This window comes from Empidonax traillii, unplaced genomic scaffold, assembly GCF_003031625.1.
Source record: "Empidonax traillii isolate 1590-97213 ecotype Southwest subspecies unplaced genomic scaffold, ASM303162v1 scaffold1442:size118219, whole genome shotgun sequence".
Classification (NCBI taxonomy): Eukaryota; Metazoa; Chordata; class Aves; order Passeriformes; family Tyrannidae; genus Empidonax; species Empidonax traillii.
Window position 1 is genome coordinate 86,501 of NW_020956635.1, and position 19,264 is coordinate 105,764.

The window sequence follows — 19,264 nt, forward strand, 5'->3', positions numbered from 1 at the left end:
GAGGGTCCCAGGGGTACCGGGGAGCAGCATCTCGGGGACAGCGCGGAGGGTCCCCGGAGGCAGCAGGCAGCGTGGGATGGAGGATCCCTGCGGTAACGCGATGGAGGGTCCCCGAGGCATCAGCCGGGGGTGGGATGAGGGGTCCCAGAGGCACCTGACAGGGGTATTCGGAGGGTCCCGGGGGTCCCACGTGCACCGGGCTGGGAAGCCCTGGGGGTACGGGACGGGAGGTCCCGGGGGTCCCCGTGCCGGACACAGCGGGAGTGCCGGGCAGAGTTCTTGGGATGTGGAGGGGGAGGTGGCTGGTGATGGGGGTCTCACAGCCCCTCTGCCCCCGCTGCACAGGGCTCTGCCAGCCCTTTTACCGGGGGAGAGAAGGATGGCAGAGCCCTCGGTCAGCGGGGGAGAAGCCACCCACACCCCCAGTGTCTTCATCTCCCGCCATCCCACGGCCCCCCAAATCTCTCCTAGACTTTCCCGGCTCCAAACTCTCCCAGAGCAGAGGGTGAGACCCCCTTCCTCCCGTCAGAGCCCTGCGATGGGCACAGCCTCGGCGTGTGCCCCAAACAAAAAACTTCGGGGCACGGGGGGGCTGGAGAGAGTGGAGTGCCCGGAGTGGGGCAGCCGGGTGGGCACGGGGGGCTTGACCCCCCATCTGGGGCAGAAACAGGGCTTTTGCTGGGGCAGGCTTTGACGGGGGTCCCCGGGGGGTCGTTCGGCAGCCGGACGCCCCTCGGGCAGGATATTAAAGCCGGAGCTTTAGCGGCTTCACGCAGAGGCTGAGGAGGGGGGAGGGCTTGGCCCGAGGGTCTCCTTCCCCCGGGACGCTCGTGGCAGGAAAGGCAAGGAGGGATTCTTGTCCAGCCATATGGATTCAAAGGATTTCCCCCCAGGGAATGACCCGCCACCAGCTGCAGCAGGGCCGGGCTTTGGTGTCCCCTAAACCTCCACGGTCACCACCCCGGCTCAGGGCTGAGCTCAGCCATCGCCCCCCCTGCCCTGGGGGGTTTCTTCTGCCCCCCGGCGTTCCACCTGCCGAGACCCCGCCATCCCTCACCCAGGCACGTCCAGCTGTGCCCCCCCAGCCGTGCCCGCAGCGCCGGGACCACCCAAAGCCCGGACACCCCCTGTTTGGGGCTCGTTACCTGCAGGGGGGAGGCAGAGCCGGACCCGCGGAGCTCACGCGTGGCTTCCTCGGCTGCCCAAACCTCGGGGAGCGCTCGGAGCCGGGGGTTTGGCCTTTCCTAGACGGGGTGCTCCGCCAAGAAAGGCAGAGCCCGTCTGTCAGGCTCGGGGGCAGCTCGGATCCAGGCTCGCCGCCGGGCTCACCTCCAGCTGGAGCATCCCCTCCCTCCCTTCCCTGCTCCGGGTTTGCAGTGCCAGGGCTCCGGGCTGTGCCCAAATCCCACTTCAAGCTGCTCCCTGCACTTCTGTCCCATCCAGCTGCGCCTGCCAGGACACAGCATCCCCCCGGCACGGCTCCGACAGCAATTAAGGGCTCGCAGAGGTGTCGCCCGCGCCCTCGGCCCGTGCCCCCTCGGCCCAGCTGTCAGAATGCTTTATGGTGTTAATACCTGCGGCTTTGTCAACAGGAGTTGTGTTAATAACAGACACATTTCAGCGAGCTAACGCAGTCCAGGTGCCCTCTCCGAGCGTGTTAATCTTTAGGGGGTTCAGAAGTGAAAGGCAAACGCTGGAGCGAGTGGGGGGAGCAGCACCTGGGGCTGGAAGTTGCATTTCCCGTGGCATTTAGGAGGGTGGGAGGGGGGCACAGGGCACGGGGGTGGCACTGACCACTCCTGGCAGGGCTGTGGGAAGGGGACGTGTGGCCAGGGGGGGTCTCTGGGGTGTCTGAGTGTCGCCCAGAGGAAGAAGCGTGGCCTGCAGCGTGGGAGAGCTGGATGCTGCTGGCCCAGCTGTGCTGCCAGGGCTGTCCCGCCACTATTTATAGCCAGGCACGTTCGGCTGCTCCTCCAGCCCCCCTGGGATGCTGGAAAATCATCCCCAAGGAGGTGGGAGCGGGGTGAGCCCCAGCCCAGGGGGGGACACACCGCCAGCAGCGGGACGAACTCCAGCCAGGTCGGTCCCAAAGCCCCACGAACCAAATCTGCCCTCCGGGACACGCGTGTGGCCACCCCGCTGCCAGGCAAACCCCTCTCTCACCCCCAGACTAATATCCCAGCTGAAATTTGGGGGTGCTGGGGGGCTCCCCCGCTCAGCAGGTCCCTCCTGCCTGCCCAGCTGGGGCCGGGCCGGAGCGGGGCTGGCGGAGCAGCGGTGGGGAGGGGAGGGGAGCGCAGGCTTTCCAGCGCAGGGTAATTGGAGCAGTTTGTCATTCAGATGCCTATAATTGGCGCTCCATTGTCTCGGCCAGGCCGGATGCTGCCGGATGATGCGCAGCGAGTTCATAACGCCGCATTGTGCGCCGAGAGGCGGCCAACTGGCTGACGAGGCATCCAGATGCGCGGGGAGGGGAGCGCCTCCGAGCCTCAGCCGAGCTGCTTCCCCCCAAAAATCGGGCTTAGCTGGCTGGCAGAGGGATGGGCCGGCCCCGGGACGCACCTGCTTGTGAGCACAGGGAGAAAAAAGAGTCGAGGAAGAGCTCAAACCCCCGCGAGCATCTCAGCACTGCCCAGGCAGGGATGTTCCTGCAGCCCAAGAGGTGGTTTTGGGGAGGGGGTCCCCACTCCCTGAGCTGCCAAGTGCCTCTGCAGGGTGGCTCATGGCATATTTATGGCTTCCAGCTGTGCTGGCAGGTGTTATGAGCAGAGGCACTTCCATGAGCCGGGAATGTCGCTGAAGCTCCTGGTGCTCCCTTCAAACCTGCACTTCCTTCATGGTTTCTGGTCCCCACGGGATCTTGGGCTGCAGAGCTGCCACCTGAGCTCTCCAAATCCTCCTCTGAGGCAGGAAGGTCTCCTCCCCTCTCCCTTTCCCCAGGTTGGGCAGAGCTGAGCCCTTCAGGATGGCAAAGTGTCCTTAGGGGGGCACTTCTCAGATGAGAGACAAGAACAAACAGTACTGTAACCCTGTGGGGGAAAAACCCCCATCACCCCCCAAAATACCCTCATGGGGGCTTTCCTGACTCCCTCCAGCTGCAGAATCCAGCAGGGCCTTTCCTGGCGAGTGAGTTTTGCCCAGGAAAGGAGTTTCTCCCAAAGAGCTGTGTTTAGTATGGGATGTCACCCAGAGTGGGACTCTACCTGGATGCCACTTCCCCAGCTGCCCTGTTCTAACAGGAGCCGTGTCCTGGCTCTGTTCTCTCCCCAGGATCCCTCCTGGGGCTCCAAGGACAAGTGCTACACCAAGATGTACACCACGAGCGGGGAGTGCTGCCGAGCCTGCAACCTGGGCGAGGGGGTGGTGCAGCCCTGCGGGGTCAACCAGACCGTGTGTGAGCCCTGCCTGGACAGTGAGTACCCACACAGCCCCCCAAAGGGTGCCACGGGGGCTGGGGGGGCACTGGGGGGGCACTGGGGGGGCACTGGGGGGGCACTGGGAGGGTGTGAGTGTCGTGGTTTTGCCCACCAGCCAGCCCCCCGATGTCTCCCCAGCTTATGCCAACATTTACCCCCCAAAGCCCCCTCCCCACCCTGTGTGCTGCTCTCAGTCCAGCCACGGGGGGGTCTCCTGCAGGTTTTTGTGGGTTTTTTTGAAACCTTATAAAGGGCCACAGAATAAAAACAAGCTTGAGAGGGGAGAAGCCAATCCCAGCAGTCCCCAGGAGGGAGAGGGGGGCACAGGGTTCTCCCAGGCAGCTCCAGGCATGTTGCCTGTGTCGAATGCTCCATAAATGTCAGGGGGAGCCGAGTGCTGAGACCTGTGTAAGTGCTTACAGATGAAATGGCCCAGCTCTTCCAGCTCCCCCGGTGCCACAGAGCCAATCTGCCCTTCACATTTACTGCTGAGAACCCTTTGAAGGCCCAAGCACAAATATTTGGGGGAGAAGCTGCTCCAGCCAAGGCTGGATTGCTCCGGGGATGTGATTTGAGAGGGGGAAGGGACAGAGCAGGGCCAGGGGGGAGCAAAGAGGAGGCAAAGTCTGGGAGGAAGGAGCTGGGTAAGCAGAGCAACAGCAGCACAGGACAGGGACAGGGACAGGGACAGGGACAGGGACAGGGACAGGGCACAGACAGGGCAGGGACAGGGCAGGGACAGGGCAGGGACAGGGCAGGGCTAAAAATACCTCAGCTCTCCTGCAAAATCGATGGACCTCGCTCACCCTCCCTGTGCTTGGGCAGGATAAGCTGGGAATTCAGACCCACCTGCTGTGGGGTGCCAGGGCATCCGCTGTGCCATCCATCCCCAGCAGCCCTTCCCTCAGGAGTCCTGCATGTCAGGCTCCAGATGCAGGGCTGCCAACCCAGAGGGGGCTTTGCACTCCTGGAGGTGCCCAGATGGGTCCTTTTCCCATCCTTTTCCCACTACCTGCACTTCCAGGCTTGTCTCCCTGATCTCTTTCTGGGAACTTATGGGATAGAGGGAATTTCCAGCCATCCTGGAGGGTGTTGAGGTTGTGCAGAGACAAACCCTTCCCGAGGGGAAGCTGCCCAGGCTGTCAGACTCCAGCTGCAGGGGATGCAAACCCAGAGGGTGACTTTGCATTCCTGGCTCCTTGTGCCACTCTCCAGGCCTCGGGATCCCCCGTTCCCCTTTCCCGGGATCCCGGATCCTGCTCACTGGGCCGGGCAGGTGGAGGCAGCCCCGGTGCTGGCACAGCCTGGGCTGCAGGAATGTGGGCACGGCCCAGGGCTGCGAGATCCCCACCTCCACCCCGGGCTGCCTCCCCTTGGACGTCTTCCCGACTCACCAGCCGGATTGTTTTGGAAAAATCCGCTCCAACCAAACATTGCCCCCCGCCAGAGCCTGCAGGGGCTGGGGGGGACGATCCCTGTGCCAGCCCCAGTGGTCACTGCCTTGTTTTATTCTGATTTTCCTGTCCCCCCAGCCTTTCCAGCCCCCCTGGCTGCTGCCTCATGATTTATTTATCCCCTCCCCAGTGAGGGGGGGAGGGCTGGGGGGGGCCCAGTTTGAATCTCAGCTGTAATTGCTCAGCTCAGATACCTTTGCTGCCACTGCAAATGTGCCCACTCAGCCGAAAGCCTTTCCTGGCCACTTCCCCGCTCTAATGGTGCCCATCAATAATTCAGGATAATGCGAAGGATGAGCCCAGGTTAATGGGAGCACCCGGAGCTGCTCCGGCTCCGCTCGCTCGGCTGGGCACGGGGGCAGGGGCTGCTCACTCCCCCTCCCCAGGGCACAGACAAGGCCAACAGCTCCAAAAACAAGTGTGCCAGTGAATCTGTGCCTGCCCCATCCCTGGAAGTGTCCGGATCCAGGCTTGGAGTGACCAGGGCTAGTCCCTGCCCGTGGTGGGGGTGGAATGAGGTGGGTTCAAGGTCCCTTCCAGCCCAAACCATTCTGTGATTCTGTGCTCCCTGGTGCCCTGCAATTGCAGGGAATTACATCCCTACGTTACAGGGGAGAGGAACAGGACACCCAGACATAGGCCCTGGGTGATGTTGGGAGCGGGAATGTCATGGCTGGGATGGGATTTGCTGAGCTCAACCAGGGGAAAAACGCAGCTGGGATGGCACCTCCGTCCCTCTGATCCCGCCCATCACTGGCAGATCAGGGACTTTCGTTCCCATTTCTCTCTTGAAACAGCCAGAAATTAAGCACTGGGACAGCTCTGCCCTGAGCTTGTCCATGGCTGGGTCTCCCTTTGGACTCCCAGGGAATCTGGAGGCTGCTGAGAGTGGGAATTGCCATGTCCGTGCTCACCCTTGGGAGATGAGCAGGCTGGTAAGGATTCAGGCAGTGGCTGGATTGTTTCCCAAGGAGCAGGGAAGCAGAGGGGTTGGGGCTGAGCTCCCCAACACCTCCTCCATCCCGGAGGCTGGACTTTCCCCTTGGCATTGTGGGTGAGGGGAGATGGGGCTCCGATGGGATCGATGGGAGCAACCAAGGCAGGGACAGCAGCTGTGCCCTCCAGGACGGAGCTGACCCGGCTTCCTGGGCTAAAAATATCCTCAAACACCTTTGGGATCGGGCAGAGGGAGGGAGGGGGATTGATTTCTCCGGCAGTCAGTCCTACAGGATGAAACCGGAGAGCAAGAAGCCCCGGGGTCAGGGAGAGTCAGCAATTAGTGTTGTCACCTCCTGTCACATCACACCCCCGAGCTGGGGACACATGGCTGAGGAGGGGGGAACGGGCCGTGATGCCCCAAGGGACCCCCGGGCAGGATGTGGAGGAGAAAGTGATGGGATGCTGAGGAGCAGCAGGGGCTGTGGGCTGGCTGTGGGATGCTGTGGGACCATCAGGAGGTCAAACACAGGGCTGGCTCTGGGATGCCCACAGGGACCATCAGGAGGTCGAAAATAGGGATGGAGCTCCGGCTGGGGGCAGGGAACTTGCCTGGGGACGCTGAGGGTGAGGATGAGCACCCTTGGACAGACAAAGAAGAGACATTTAGGCCTCCTGTTTCCTCGTCACCCCAAAAGGGAACACCAAGGGTTGGTTCACAGACCTGTGGTTTAAACTGATGCCATGTGTATATAACGAAACAAACGAGCAGCAATGTCCTAGAAAGACAATATGGAATTAAATAAACCTCGTTTGTACTAGTTTTGTGTAGAACAGTTGAGAGCAGCCTGAGCAGGGCTGGGTGCTGCCCTGGCTCCCCACACAAGGCCAGCACAAAGGGCTGGATCCCCACAGGGCTGGGAGTTGCTGCAGGAATGGTTAGTGGGAATGGGAAGCAGAGCCCGGGGGGGTGCTGGGGGTGCTGGGGGAGCTGCAGGGGGGGCACACAGGAGGGAATGTGGTGTGTCTGCCCTGCTGGCCCTGCTGAGGCTCTGTCCCCTGCAGGTGTCACCTACTCGGACACGGTGAGCGCCACGGAGCCGTGCAAGCCCTGCACGCAGTGCGTGGGGCTGCAGAGCATGTCAGCGCCCTGCGTGGAGTCTGACGACGCCGTGTGCCACTGCGCCTACGGGTACTTCCAGGACGAGGCCAGCGGGGCCTGCAGGGAGTGCCGCGTGTGCGAGGTGGGCTTCGGGCTCATGTTCCCCTGCAAGGACTCGCAGGACACGGTGTGCGAGGAGTGCCCCGAGGGCACCTTCTCCAGCGAGGCCAACTTCGTGGACCCCTGCCTGCCCTGCACCACCTGCGAGGACAACGAGGTGCTGGTCAAGGAGTGCACGGCCGTGTCGGACGCCGAGTGCAGGGGTGAGGCTGCCCTTGCCAGGGGAGCGGAGGGGATGGGGGGATCACCGGGCTCGCTGTGCTGCTCCCTGCCTCAGTTTCCCTCTCTGAGGGGGGGGGTGTCCGTGGCTCAGACAAGGGGACCCCGGTGTCCAGCTGAGACCTCCTTCCCTCGGGAATTGCAGCCTCTGACCCTCACCGTGAGCCCTTGTCTCCTGCCCAGAACCCCAGCCCGGGGCCTGGCCAGCCCTTCCCGGGGGCTGAACCCCCTCTGGGTGTTGCTGTGTGGAGCCAGGGTGGCTTTGGGTGCCCAGGAACAGCCAGAGCTTCCCCAGCCTCAGCTGGGAATGCCAGCGGCTCCTTGGCAGCGGCAGCCGATTCCCTGCCAGGGAGAAAAGAGCTTTGTCCCGGGCACCGCTGGGTCACAGCACCAGGGCAGCCAGGGCTGCTCCCCGGGAGGGGTCGAGTAAATGGAGCCACAAGTGGAGGAGCACAGGGCCAGCTTTGTTATCCGGGCACGGTGCCCCGGGAGCTGCCACTGGAGCAGCACTGCCAAAGGGAAGGGAGTCAGCTCCCTGCTGTGCCACCAGGGCCATCCACGCTGGGACAGGGGCCATGGGGCAGGGCAGGGTGCCAGCTCCCTGCTGTGACTCCCTCTCCATCCGTGCTGGGCTGGCAGATGTGGCTCAGCCCTGCAGGACTCGCTGCCCGTGGGCACAGGACCAGCCCCTGGTGATGAACACGGGGGGTTGGGATGGGCTGACACCCAGGGCAGGGGTAGGATGGGGCAGCCACAGGTGAGGGTGTGTCCCTGGGGCAGGACAGGACGGATCCCCTCTCTCCATGGACCACACCCCGATGTGATGGGAATGGGGTCACTGCCAGGCGGGGCTGGCAGGGTGGGGGTGCAGGCAGGGGCGAGGAAAGGGGCAAGACCAGGTTTTGGGAGGGGATGAGCCCAGCTCTGTGGGCCTTACCCCAGTCCTGGTGCAGATGTGCACGGATGGGAGGCAGCTGGGGCAGCTGTCCTGGATTTTGGGAGCAGCAGTGGAGGGAAGAGCTGCAGAACCAGAGCAAACCCAGGGCTGGGAAGAGCTTGCATAGCCATGGCCACATCCAGCCCTCAGGGCAGGCATCAGTCAGGCCCCCTCAGGGCAGGGGACAGCTCTGACCTGTCCTGGGGACCAGGGATGGGGCTCAAACCTGCTGATGTTGCCACCTCCTCCTCTCCTGTCCCCTCCCAGGTCTCCACCCTCGCTGGACGACACACACCCCATCCCTGGTGGGCTCTGAGAGCCCTGAGCCCGTCACCAGGGAGCCCCTCAGCACTGAGGTGCTGCCCAGCACCCTGGCAGACACGGGCACCACCATCATGGGCAGCTCCCAGCCCGTCGTGAGCCGCGGCACCGCCGACAACCTCATCCCCGTCTACTGCTCCATCCTGGCCGCCGTGGTGGTGGGGCTGGTGGCCTACATCGCCTTCAAAAGGTACAGCAGGGCCTGGGGGATGGGAAACGGGCACTGTGTGTGTGCCCCCCTTTGGGATGTCCTGCAGCCAGAGCTGCCACCCACGAGCGAGGGAGGGAGGGAAGGAGGGAGGGCACCAGGCCGGGTGGGTAGAGGTGGATTCCCAAAAATCCACGAGGAGACAGCTGAGGGAGCAAAGAGGCCGATGGCAGCAGGGTGGGGGCGAGGAGCCCTCCCTGCACCCCCGTCCCTGCCCCTGCTCGCCCTGGCACTGTCAGAGCCGATCAGCTCAGCAGCTCAGCCCTGGGGTTTGCACCTGGCCACGGGCAAGCCAGGGCAGGCTCGGTGGCTCCGTGGGCATCCCGGCACGGGGGCACCCCCGGGGTGGATTTTTGGGGTGGATCCCTGAGGAAGGGGCTCCCCCAGGGTGGCGGTGAAGTCGCCATCCCTGGAAGTGTCCAAAGAACAAGCAGAGGTGGCACCGAGGGACGTGGCTGGATCTGTTCTGAGGCTGGACTTGACGATCCTGGAGGCCCTTCCCGACCTATTATTGTTGTGCTCTGTGGAATTTTAGCTGAAATATTAATCACTAGGCTCCATGGAAGCTCAGGAGCTCGGTGTCCGCTCAGCACCTGTGAATCCCGATTTCAACCTGCTGTAGGAGAAACACTTCTCCCAGGGGATGGGAACAATCCCAGGGGACAATCCCGGGGGATGTCACCTCCCTGACCCTCTCCCCCCTCTCCCCAGGTGGAACAACTGCAAGCAGAACAAGCAGGGGGCCAACAACCGCCCCGTGAACCAGACCCCTTCTCCGGAGGGGGAGAAGCTGCACAGCGACAGCGGCATCTCCGTGGACAGCCAGAGCCTGCACGACCAGCAGCCCCCCAGCCAGAGCACCCAGGGGCCAGGTAGGGCGGGTTTGGAACTTTAACACTGATTAAAACCACTGTTCATTTCACTGCTTGTCAGAGAGGGAGAGGAGAGAGGGAAAGGAAGAGCAAAGTGACGTGAAAAGAGAAGGGAGGAGAAAAAACACTCTGTAACACCAAAAAATTAAATGAGGGTGTTGAGGGTAAACGAAAAAGGAGTTAAATTGTAAACTATTCCAGCAATAACCTAAATCCAGAAAAAAAACCAAGTTTGGGGGTTTTTGTCCATTCTTTCAGTCATAAGTGGCTGAGCTTAATTTTAAGCCTGTGAGCAGGCCTATAACAGCTGGTAGGACTTCCTAATGATTTAAGCAAATAACTGAATTGTTTACAAGTTGATGGGAGATACTGATTTTTTTTCAGGGACTTATCAGCCCAGTCAGCCAGATAAAAATGAACCAGTCCAGTCAGTCTTGGGAGGCTTTCCATTTTTATATTCTTTACCCTTAAAAGAACATGAGAAGTTTTCCTTTGTTATCAACATCCTTTACCCTCTTTAAAGAGCTGGAGCTGCAGGGCAGGGGCACCCCTGGGGTGGGCAGGGGCACCTCGGGGTGGGTTTAATTCCTCTCCACCCTTCCCAGCGCCCAAGGGAGACGGGACCCTCTACACGAGCCTTCCCCCCGGCAAGCAGGAGGAGGTGGAGAAGCTGCTGGGCAGCTCTGCCGAGGAGACGTGGAGGCAGCTGGCGGGGGAGCTGGGCTACAAGGAGGACCTCATTGACTCCTTCACCCGCGAGGAATCGCCCGCCCGGGCTCTGCTGGCCCACTGGTCCTCCAAGGAATCGGCCACCCTGGAGGCGCTGCTGGCCGCGCTGCGCAGGATCCAGCGCGGGGACATCGCCGACAGCCTGGGCAGCGAGTCCACGGCCACCTCGCCCGTCTGAAGGGCGGCCCGGGGCGGCCCCGCGGGGTCCCCTCCCCCCGGGCCCCTCTCGCCCTTCCCCTCCCCGGCAGGGGCAGCCCCGGGGGGGAGGGCGGGGGGACAGCGGGGCCTCCCCGGGCCCCCCCTGTTGGCAGCCCTGCGCGCCCTGAGCTCCCGCTCCCGGAGCTCCTGCTCTCGGTACCGGCCCCTCCCGCCGCTGCCTCCCCCCGGCAGCCCCTGAGGGGTGTTTTTGGGGGGGCTCAGTCCCTCTCCACGCCCAGATCCCGTCTCCGGCCCCTTGAGGCTGGATGGACGGACAGACAGGCTGGATGGACGGACAGATGGACACAGGAGGGAGCAGCAAGCTCTCAGCCCTCTCCTCTCTCCTCCCTTCCAGCCCTTTCTCCCTGGGGCTCCAAGTTCTCCTTGGGGCTCCAAGTTCTCCTCTTCCTCCCACGCCCAACCTTTCCTTCCTGCTCCCCCAAAATGCAGCTGCTTCCCCTCTCCCCCCAAACCGCAGGCCAAGGGTAGGGCTGGAGGGAACTGGAGCTGCTGTAGCAGGATTTGGGGGCTGCTCCTGTGAGGGGGGACCAGCAGCCCGAGCTACACTGTGAAATTTGGGGGGTGCAGCCCCCTCTCCCCAAGCTCCAGGGGGCTGCCAGTGTTTGGTCCCGGTGAGGAGCAGCTGGGACCACCCGGAGCAGATTTTGGGGGGGAGCCCTTCGGGGGCTGAAGGGGACACTGAAGCTCCCATGGACACAGTTCATGGGGGACACTGAAGGTCTAAAGGGCTGGAAAAAGTGCCTGCCTGCTGCAGGGACGTGATAAAAGGGCTGTGTTCATCCTTCCCCTTCCCATCCTGATGTCCCTGGCAAAGCCACCTTGTCACGATTGCACTGCCCCTCCTGACCCAGAGAACCCCTGCTTGTAAGGGCTCCTCCTCCTCCAGCACTGTGTAGGGGGGCTCAGAAGCTCCCCTGGGGTCATTCAGCAGGTGCTGCCCACCCTCGTGCACCCCGGGGGTGACCCCAGCACGTCCCTGTCTGGGACCCCCAGGGAGGGGACAGCGCTTGCCACCTCCACCTCTCCAGAGCTGGGAGGGCATCTTTTTTGGCATATCAGCTCCCAGCCCACTCCTGGGTGACGCTGGAGAACCTGTTCCCCCAAGAGCTGCCACCAAGGTCCCGGGACATGATCCCAACTCAGCCATGGCCTCTTGCTTGCCCGGAGCACTGGGAGGGTTCTGCAGAGGAGGGGCTGCCGGGGCAGCTGATGCACGGCCCCTCCTTCGCCTCTGGATTCATCCAGGAACTCTGTCCTGAAGGCAGAAGGTGATTTTCCTCCCCTCCTCAAGGAGACAAGCGAGACTTGTAAATACTGTGGTGTTGTTTTACTCCCTGCTCGATGTTTGTGTGTGTGACATGGGGTGACAGCTCCCACCCCAGCCCTTCCCTCTTCCTCACAGCCTGTCCACCTCCAAGGGGAGCGTTCCCAGCCCAAGCCTTCGGTCCCACCTCGTTTCTGGCCTTAAAGACTCAACGGGAGCAGCAAAAACCACTGCAGCAGGTCCTTGAGAAACTTGGGAATGTGGAAGGATTTGGCTGATCCCGGTGGAGCTGCCGGGAAGGGAGGGAGAGCTCGGTGTCCTCCCAGGGATTGGGGCCTGCATGGATAGGACTGAAGCACCCAGGTCCTTCAGAAGCTTTCTGGGAGTTCTTCAGAGATCCAGATCTCCAGGATGGGACATTCCACGCTTCCTGCCCTTGGGCAGCAGAGGAGCAAAGATCCCTCCAGAGGAACAGGGCTGTGAGTCTCCCACCAGAGTCCCAAACCTCTCCCACCACCGAAATCCAAGGAAACTGCCCCAGATTTGCAACCCTGCTCGCAGTGGGTGACTCTGGCTCTGCAAAACCCCAGCCAGGGCTCCGGCTGCTTCCAGGGATCCATCCCATGGGATTCATCCCCAGGGACGCTTCGGGAGAAATTTTTATCATCAGGTTGTTTCCACTGGTCCCTTTTTTTTTTGTCATTTTGGAAAAGTGGCTCAGATACAAACTGAGGGCGGCTGGAAAAAAGCGCCCACATCAAAACAAAACAAAAACAAAAACAAAGCAGAACCAACTGCCGGTTCATCCTGACAAACCAACCCAGCCGTGCCTCTCCGGCTGGGAGCTGCTCTTCTCCAGGACCTTGGGTCTCAATCACCCACAGCAAAGCCATTTCCTCAGGGCTGAGGAAACCGGGAGGCAAAAAAACTCAGATCCAAAGAGAAGCCGGGGCGGGGAAGCCTCGGTTGCAGGAAATAAATAAATAAAATTAACAAATGAAGAAAAAAAAAAAAAACACCAAACAAGGAGGGAAAACCAAGCCAAAGCTGGTGCTCGTCGGGTCCGTTCTGTGTCTGTTTCTGGCGTGTCTGGTGTGCAAAGAGCGTGTTTCCTCCACCCACCCCTCTCTGTGGTCCCAGGGCTGGTTTCTTAGGAAGTTTCTCGGTGCAAAGTCGCCGCTGTAGGAGGATTTTGGGGGTTGGGGGTGGGTGGGTGTGAGCAGCATGAGGCGGGGGGTGATGTACGGGGTGGGGGGAGGTGTCCTTGTGTATCCGTCAGATGCCAATAAAGAGCATCACTACGTCGGTGTGTCCTTGATTCTTCCTGCTCTCCCAAAACCCTGTGAGTCCCTGGTAAGAAATGGGCCCTCAGAGCCTTCTCAAGGGGCCTTTTTCTTTCTTTCCTTGCCCGTCCTCCTGTCTGAACCTTGTAAGCAGCAGGAATGGTGCCGGGGCTGGTGTCTGCACGGGACTGGTGTGGGTTTGCACACAGAAGGATTTACCCAGTATTAACACCCAGCATTTACACACAGAGTATTTGCACTTCCCAGTCTCCAAGACCCCAAAATTGGGGAATCAGATATAGCTACCTTTATTTTTGGCTACCCTGGGATGCTCTCCAGCAGGAGCCCTAATGAGGAGCAGAAAGAACATTCCCTTTCCTTTCCTCAGGCTCCCAGACAGTCCTACAGATAAACAAGGGAAAATAATTGCAATCAATCCATTAGGGCTTAATCTGCTTCCTCTTAATCCCCGCCCTCCCCTGGGAGAGAGGCTGGAATGGAGAAAGGAGCGGAGCTGGGAGCGGGAGGTGAAGGGTTTCTGCCTGGGAAGGGAGCCTGGAGCTGGAGGGGGGGATCGTGAGCATCCTCTCCCCCCATCACCTTCCCTGCATCCCTGTCTGGAGCAGAAAGGGGAAAGAAGCTTTGCAAGGTGGTCTTCATGTGTGGGATCAGCTGTGTGGGATCTGCTGGTCCCTGGGGAGAACGACCTGATTTATGGGGAGTGAAGGAGAGGAAAAAAAGAACAGCAAGATCTGGAAAGGAACCTGATGTTTGCTTGGGCTGCTGAGCAGGGAAAAGGCCCTGGAAAACTTCCTTCCCCTCCTTGATGGGTGCCTGGGGAGGGAAGGAGCAGCCCGGGGCTTAATGTCACATCTGCTGCAGGGGCTCTGAGGGGCTCCCAAGGCCCAGGGGTGAGGGGGGACAGCCACTGACACGGGAGGACAGCGATAAATCCACACTGGATCCACCAGAAAAATCACCACTCCCCATGCCCAGGTCTCAGGTAACCCCCTTAGGTAACCCTGAGAAAAAAGGTGAAACCCCCCTGAATTAAAATCCCACGAGGCACTGAGGTGCTTGTCACTCAACTCCCGGCCCTGGGGGGAGCCAGGACCGTCCCTGAGCAGTGGGACAAAGCTGGGAAAGGAAAGCTGGGAAAGGAAAGCTGGGAAAGGAAAGCTGAGCTTCCAGCAGAGCAGCTTTGGGAGCGAGACAGCAGCTCCTGGCGTGGGGCTGCAGCTGCCCAACACTAATCCCACCTCCATTTCTCGCCCCTCCATCTGTCTGCCTGGAGAAAAACTCTGTGAGGGTTCCCCTCAGTGACCCTGCACAGACCTGGGGGAGCAGCACAGGGAGAGGGGGGTTTGGAGATGCTCCTGATCCCAGGACGGCTCCCCCTGAGCTCCCCTGGGCAGGACACGCGTGTCATCAGCCCCCCGAGCTCCCCTGGGCAGGACACGCGTGTCATCAGCCCCCCGAGCTCCCCCGGGCTAAATCTGTGTCCCAGATGCCGGAGCTGCATTCCCAGATAATGGGAAGCAGGTTGGTGGGAGCGCCGGGAATGCTGGGGGGGTTCCAGGGCCAGGACTGGGCACGGCTCATCCCGGGGCTGCTGCCACAGCCAGGGGGGGCTTTCCTGATTTCACCTGCTCTGAGCTCCTCACCCGGGGCTTTTCCAGCCCTGGGACAGTGGGGCTGAGCAGGAAAACAGGGATTAGGCGGAAGGACGAGGTGTGGCATTAATCCATCAGGGCATCTCTGTGGACCAGGCTCGGGAAACGTGTCCGTGGCCCAAACGTCGAGGAACTGGGGGTGCTGCTGGAGCATCCAGAGGCTCAGCAGAAGCTGGGACTGTGGCTAGGCAGGGGAAACCTGGATCAGGATTGGGGCAGGATAAGCCTGGAGCAGGATAAACCCTCCAGCCAGGCAAGCTGAGGGATAATGGGGGAAAACACTCTGCTTTCTGTCAAAACACAAGCCTGGGGTGCAAACTGCTGCTGGCTGGGAACTCCAGGGACACTGAGGCAAAGCCTGGCTTCTCCTGGAGCTGGAAAAAGCAGATGGAGTCGAGCAGAGCTTTTGTTCTGCTGCAGGCACAGCAGAGTGCCATCCTGGAACACGGGGAAGGGAGCAGGGAGCCCCGGGAGTGTCCAGAGCCCTCGGGCTGAGCCATCCCAGAGGCTCCCTGGAAGGCCCTGCCAAAGGTTCCAAACTCCACACAGCACCCAAGGCTGAAAAACTGCCTAAGGAAACCTGCCAAAGGCTCATTTCCCTGCTCTTTTAATTATTTCCTTTATTTGAGTGTGAAAGGGGAAGGTGGGGGATGATTTACTGAGAAGGGTTGGTTTCCTTCCAAATGCAGCTGAAGACAAAAATCACTGAGAGCAGGAAAAAGCCTCGGAGGGGTCTGGAAGAATTGACTTTCTACTGTTTCCAAGGGAGGATGGGTTGAAGGAGGGTTTAAGGTCCAGACAAACCAAAGATGAGCTTCAGCCAGGAGGGTGATGCTTCACAAGAGCTCCCAGGGTTCCTGGCTTTCCCTTTCCTAGGAAAAACTGCAGCACTTGGATGCAAAATGAGCTCAAGACCCAACTGGAAGGACACAAAAAGGTTTTAATTCCCCTGTTCCAGTTCATCCCCATGAGCTGGTGACTCATTTTCACCACCTGAAAAGCAAAAGGAAGGTAAATCCCCCCCAGATCCAAGCCCTCAGGTTCGTTTGTTACTCATTTTTAAATAAATATTTTGGTTTATTTTTCACCTTTGCCTGCTGGGCGTTGGAAACCTCTTTGTTTTAGAAACAAAGCACCCCCCCAAAAAAAAAAAAAAATCAGAGTAAAATTTTCATGATCTGCAGAGTGAGAACCTTTCCAACAGAGCGAGGGGAGTGCAGGCTCCGGTCCCGGATCCTGGGATACAAAACCGGTGACCGTCAGCCAGGACTGGGGGCTGCTCTCTTTGCTTTGCAAAACTGCCAGGTTTTAGTCCTCAGGAATAGAGATTTCTGGTTTTCCAACTAGGGAGGGCGGGCTGGGAGCCAGGAGAGCCGTGGGAAGGCAGAAAACATCCTCCAGTTCCAGTGCACCCACACTGACCCTCCCTGGGATCTCCCTCCCCGTCCCTGGGCACATCCTTGGCCCTGCCCGGGCTGCTGGGAAGCACCTGGTTTTACAGCCTGGTCTCCAAAAATAAGCCAAACTTGGGGTTCAGGAGCCCAAATTTTGGGTCCAGGGGGTCACCACCACGGGACCCTCAGAGAAAACCCCAATTTCCACGGATGCTCCTCAAGCTTGAGGAGTGAAGAAGGACTGAGTGAGGCCAGCGAGGTTTTTGCTCCCGAGCAGCAGCGAAGTCTCATCCCCAGCAGATCCAGCCTGTCTTTGAGCTCCAATCCATCCCACACAAACTCTCCCCTGTTCCCTTTGCGTGGCTCTGCTGCTGGAGGGGTTTTGTTCCGTCTCTAATTGCTGCGGACTTGCTCTCCAGCCTGGAATAATCAGGCCTTTCTGGAGAGAGGCGTCGGCTGAGCCTGGAAAAGCCCCAGGGCCACTGGCAGGGGACTGCAGGGTCAGGGAACCGGAGGCGTAAAACGGTTGCAGGTCTTGGGGGCAGGGGGGGATAAACCACGACCAGCCTGAGCCTGAGCCAAAGCTGAGCTCTTCCAAAACAGCCCCGGGGAAGCAGCATCGCCCTGCACGTGCCCAGAGCAGGCAGGGCACGTGTGTCCCTCCAGCCCGGGCCAGAGGCACCCAAACGGCGGGTTTGGGCTAAATCTGGGGGTGAACTGAAGTACTCGGGGCTGGATTTATTTATTTTTTTTTTTCCTCCTGGCTGAGGGACAAGGATTTGAGCCCCCTCAGTCTCTGCCCAGGGGGGTTTGGTCACAGCCACGCTCCAGGGCTGCCCCCCCAGCCCCAGGGGAGAGCCCCCAACCCATCCATTTCCTTCCCTAACCCTAACCCTAACCCTAACCCTAACCCTAACCCTAACCCTAACCCTAACCCTAACCCTAACCCTAATCCTAACCCTAACCCTAATCCTAACCCTCAATCCTGCACTGGGAGCAAAAGGATTGAACCAGAGGGTTTGCTGGGAATTGTCCATGCAACCAGATGGGTTTGTTCCCTGCCGTGGAAAACACAAACACAAAACCCCAAAGACCCTCCCCGCCCCCCTCAGTCCCAGCTTCCCACCCCCTCCCTGCTCCTGCTTTTCCAGCCCCGGCCCTGGTTTCAATTATCTCCCTGATTAACTCGCTGCGTTTTACAGGCAGCTCCTGCTGGGATCCCCATTGCCACCCCGCTGTGGGGCTGGGGGTGACAGTGCCGGGGGGAACAGAGCCACGGGACACCCCGGGGGGCTGGAATTGTGACACAGCCGCGCTCTGATCCCACTGGGACACGGGACAAACCTGGGATGCTGAGCCAGGAGGTGCCGGCAGGACAAACCCCAGGGAAAGGGAGGAGAGAGGGGGGTGGTGGATGGGGTCAGGAGAGGTCTGGAAACACAGGATTTGGGGAGGGTGGAGGGAAAAGGGGGGTCCTGGTGTTAGGCTTGCCATCAGAGCGTGGTGAGAGGGAAGGTGGGAGTGCCGAGGGGAGGAGAGGAGGGAGCAGCAGGTGATGGGTTTTGTCTCAGTCTCCCCCACAACCAGCCCCTACAAACCTGCTGCACCCAGGGGTGCTGCCCCGGGGCCGGGGCCTCCCTGTGTCCCCTCAAACATCCAGACCCAGCTCCCATGGGAGCAGGATGATGGTGGGATCCATCCCAACCCACCTCCCTCGCCACCTCCTGCCCTTCCACCGGCTCCAGGCGACGTTTGGGCCCACCCAGAAAGCTCTGCAAAGCCCAGAGGGGCTGCAAGGAGGGTGTTTGGGGTAATTTTGGGGGCATTTTGGGGCCGTTTTGGGCGGGTTTGGGATCCTGTCAATTCTATTGATTTTGGTCGATCGTGGCCTGTTCGAAGTTGATTTCTGTCACCTCTGGGTGTTCCCAGGGAAGCACTGCGGTGTCTCCAGCTGTCAGGGCTGCAAGGGGGGATTTGGGGCTGATTTGGGGCCGATTATGGGGTGATTTAGAGTGACCTCCTTTGTCCCCTGCAAGGACCCTCTGGGGTAGCCCCGGGGATGCCCCACCCCAGCTCTGCCCCAGCCATAAATCCTGCCCCCGTTTGCAGCAGGCGTTGGGAGCTGATTTCATTCTAATTTCCTTCTCTTGAGTCGAGATTGAGCCTTTAATCCCTTCCAGCAAGCAGTTCCTGACCCTGCCACCCTCCTCCCTCTCCCCTCTTCCTTCCCATTCCCCCTCCAGCCTCTGCCCGGCCTGGGCAGCCCTGGTGGGGTCCCCCAGCCCCGGGGGATGTGACCCCCCCAGGCAGGGTGATTGCAGCTCAGATTGCTGCAAAACCCGGGACAGGTCCTGGGATATCCCTCCATGGGCTGCAAAGTGGATGGAGAATCCAAGGAGCAAAAACTCTCCCCCTCTGAGGGAGGGCAGAGGGGTTTGGGGCTGCTCACACGGGCATTCTGAGCTGGGGAGTGCCCTGCAATGTGCAAATCTGCTGCTGGATCATCACCTCGGGCACTTTGGGGACAGAGGGAGGTGCAGGAGGTTAAATCCCAGCTGTGGGAATGCCGGGACACACTGGGAGAGGGAGGATGCTGCAGGGCCAGGGCTGTGGCTTTGCCAGAACCGGCTGGGGAGGGTGATGGGGTGCAGGGGGTGTCCCCACTCAGGGTTTGCTCTGCTTGGCACATCCCTTCTCCCCAAAAAACACGGAGAGAGGATGCAGAGGATCCCCTGGAGATCCCACTGTTCCCTTGTGTGTCCAAGGGCACCCGGGCTCAGCCAGGGCTGTGTGCAGGTAATTAACAGTTTGTGGCATCGTTAAGGGTGCCAGAAACCCTTAACCAGGGCCTGGGCTCTTCTGCCCAGATTCCCTGCCCGTCCCCAGCTCCCCCAGACCCCCATTCCTGCTGGAACCAGCCCGGGCTGCGGTGCTGGGGGGATGCAGTGACCGTGGAGAGGGAAAATGCTGACCCGGGACAAAAAGGGATGTCAGGAAATCAGCGAGCGCTCGGTTCTGGGCTCCGGGGATGGACACAAGCTCTGGGTGTGGGGGCTGGTGCAGAGACCGACAGCTTTGGCCTAGAGGAACCCGTGGGTTGGAGCTGCAGAGCATCAG

At 60.5% G+C, this 19,264-nt stretch overlaps 1 protein-coding gene across 1 annotated transcript; it reads left to right on the forward strand.

The window, feature by feature from the left end:
- Positions 1–2,790: 2,790 nt before the first annotated feature.
- On the forward strand, positions 2,791–10,550 carry NGFR (nerve growth factor receptor). Its single transcript, XM_027907346.1, has 6 exons — positions 2,791–2,808; positions 3,271–3,412; positions 6,872–7,231; positions 8,452–8,695; positions 9,425–9,585; positions 10,191–10,550. Exons 1-6 carry the CDS (start codon positions 2,791–2,793, stop codon positions 10,490–10,492), a joined length of 1,227 nt encoding a protein of 408 aa, XP_027763147.1. The 3' UTR covers positions 10,493–10,550.
- The last annotated feature ends 8,714 nt before the right edge of the window (positions 10,551–19,264 follow it).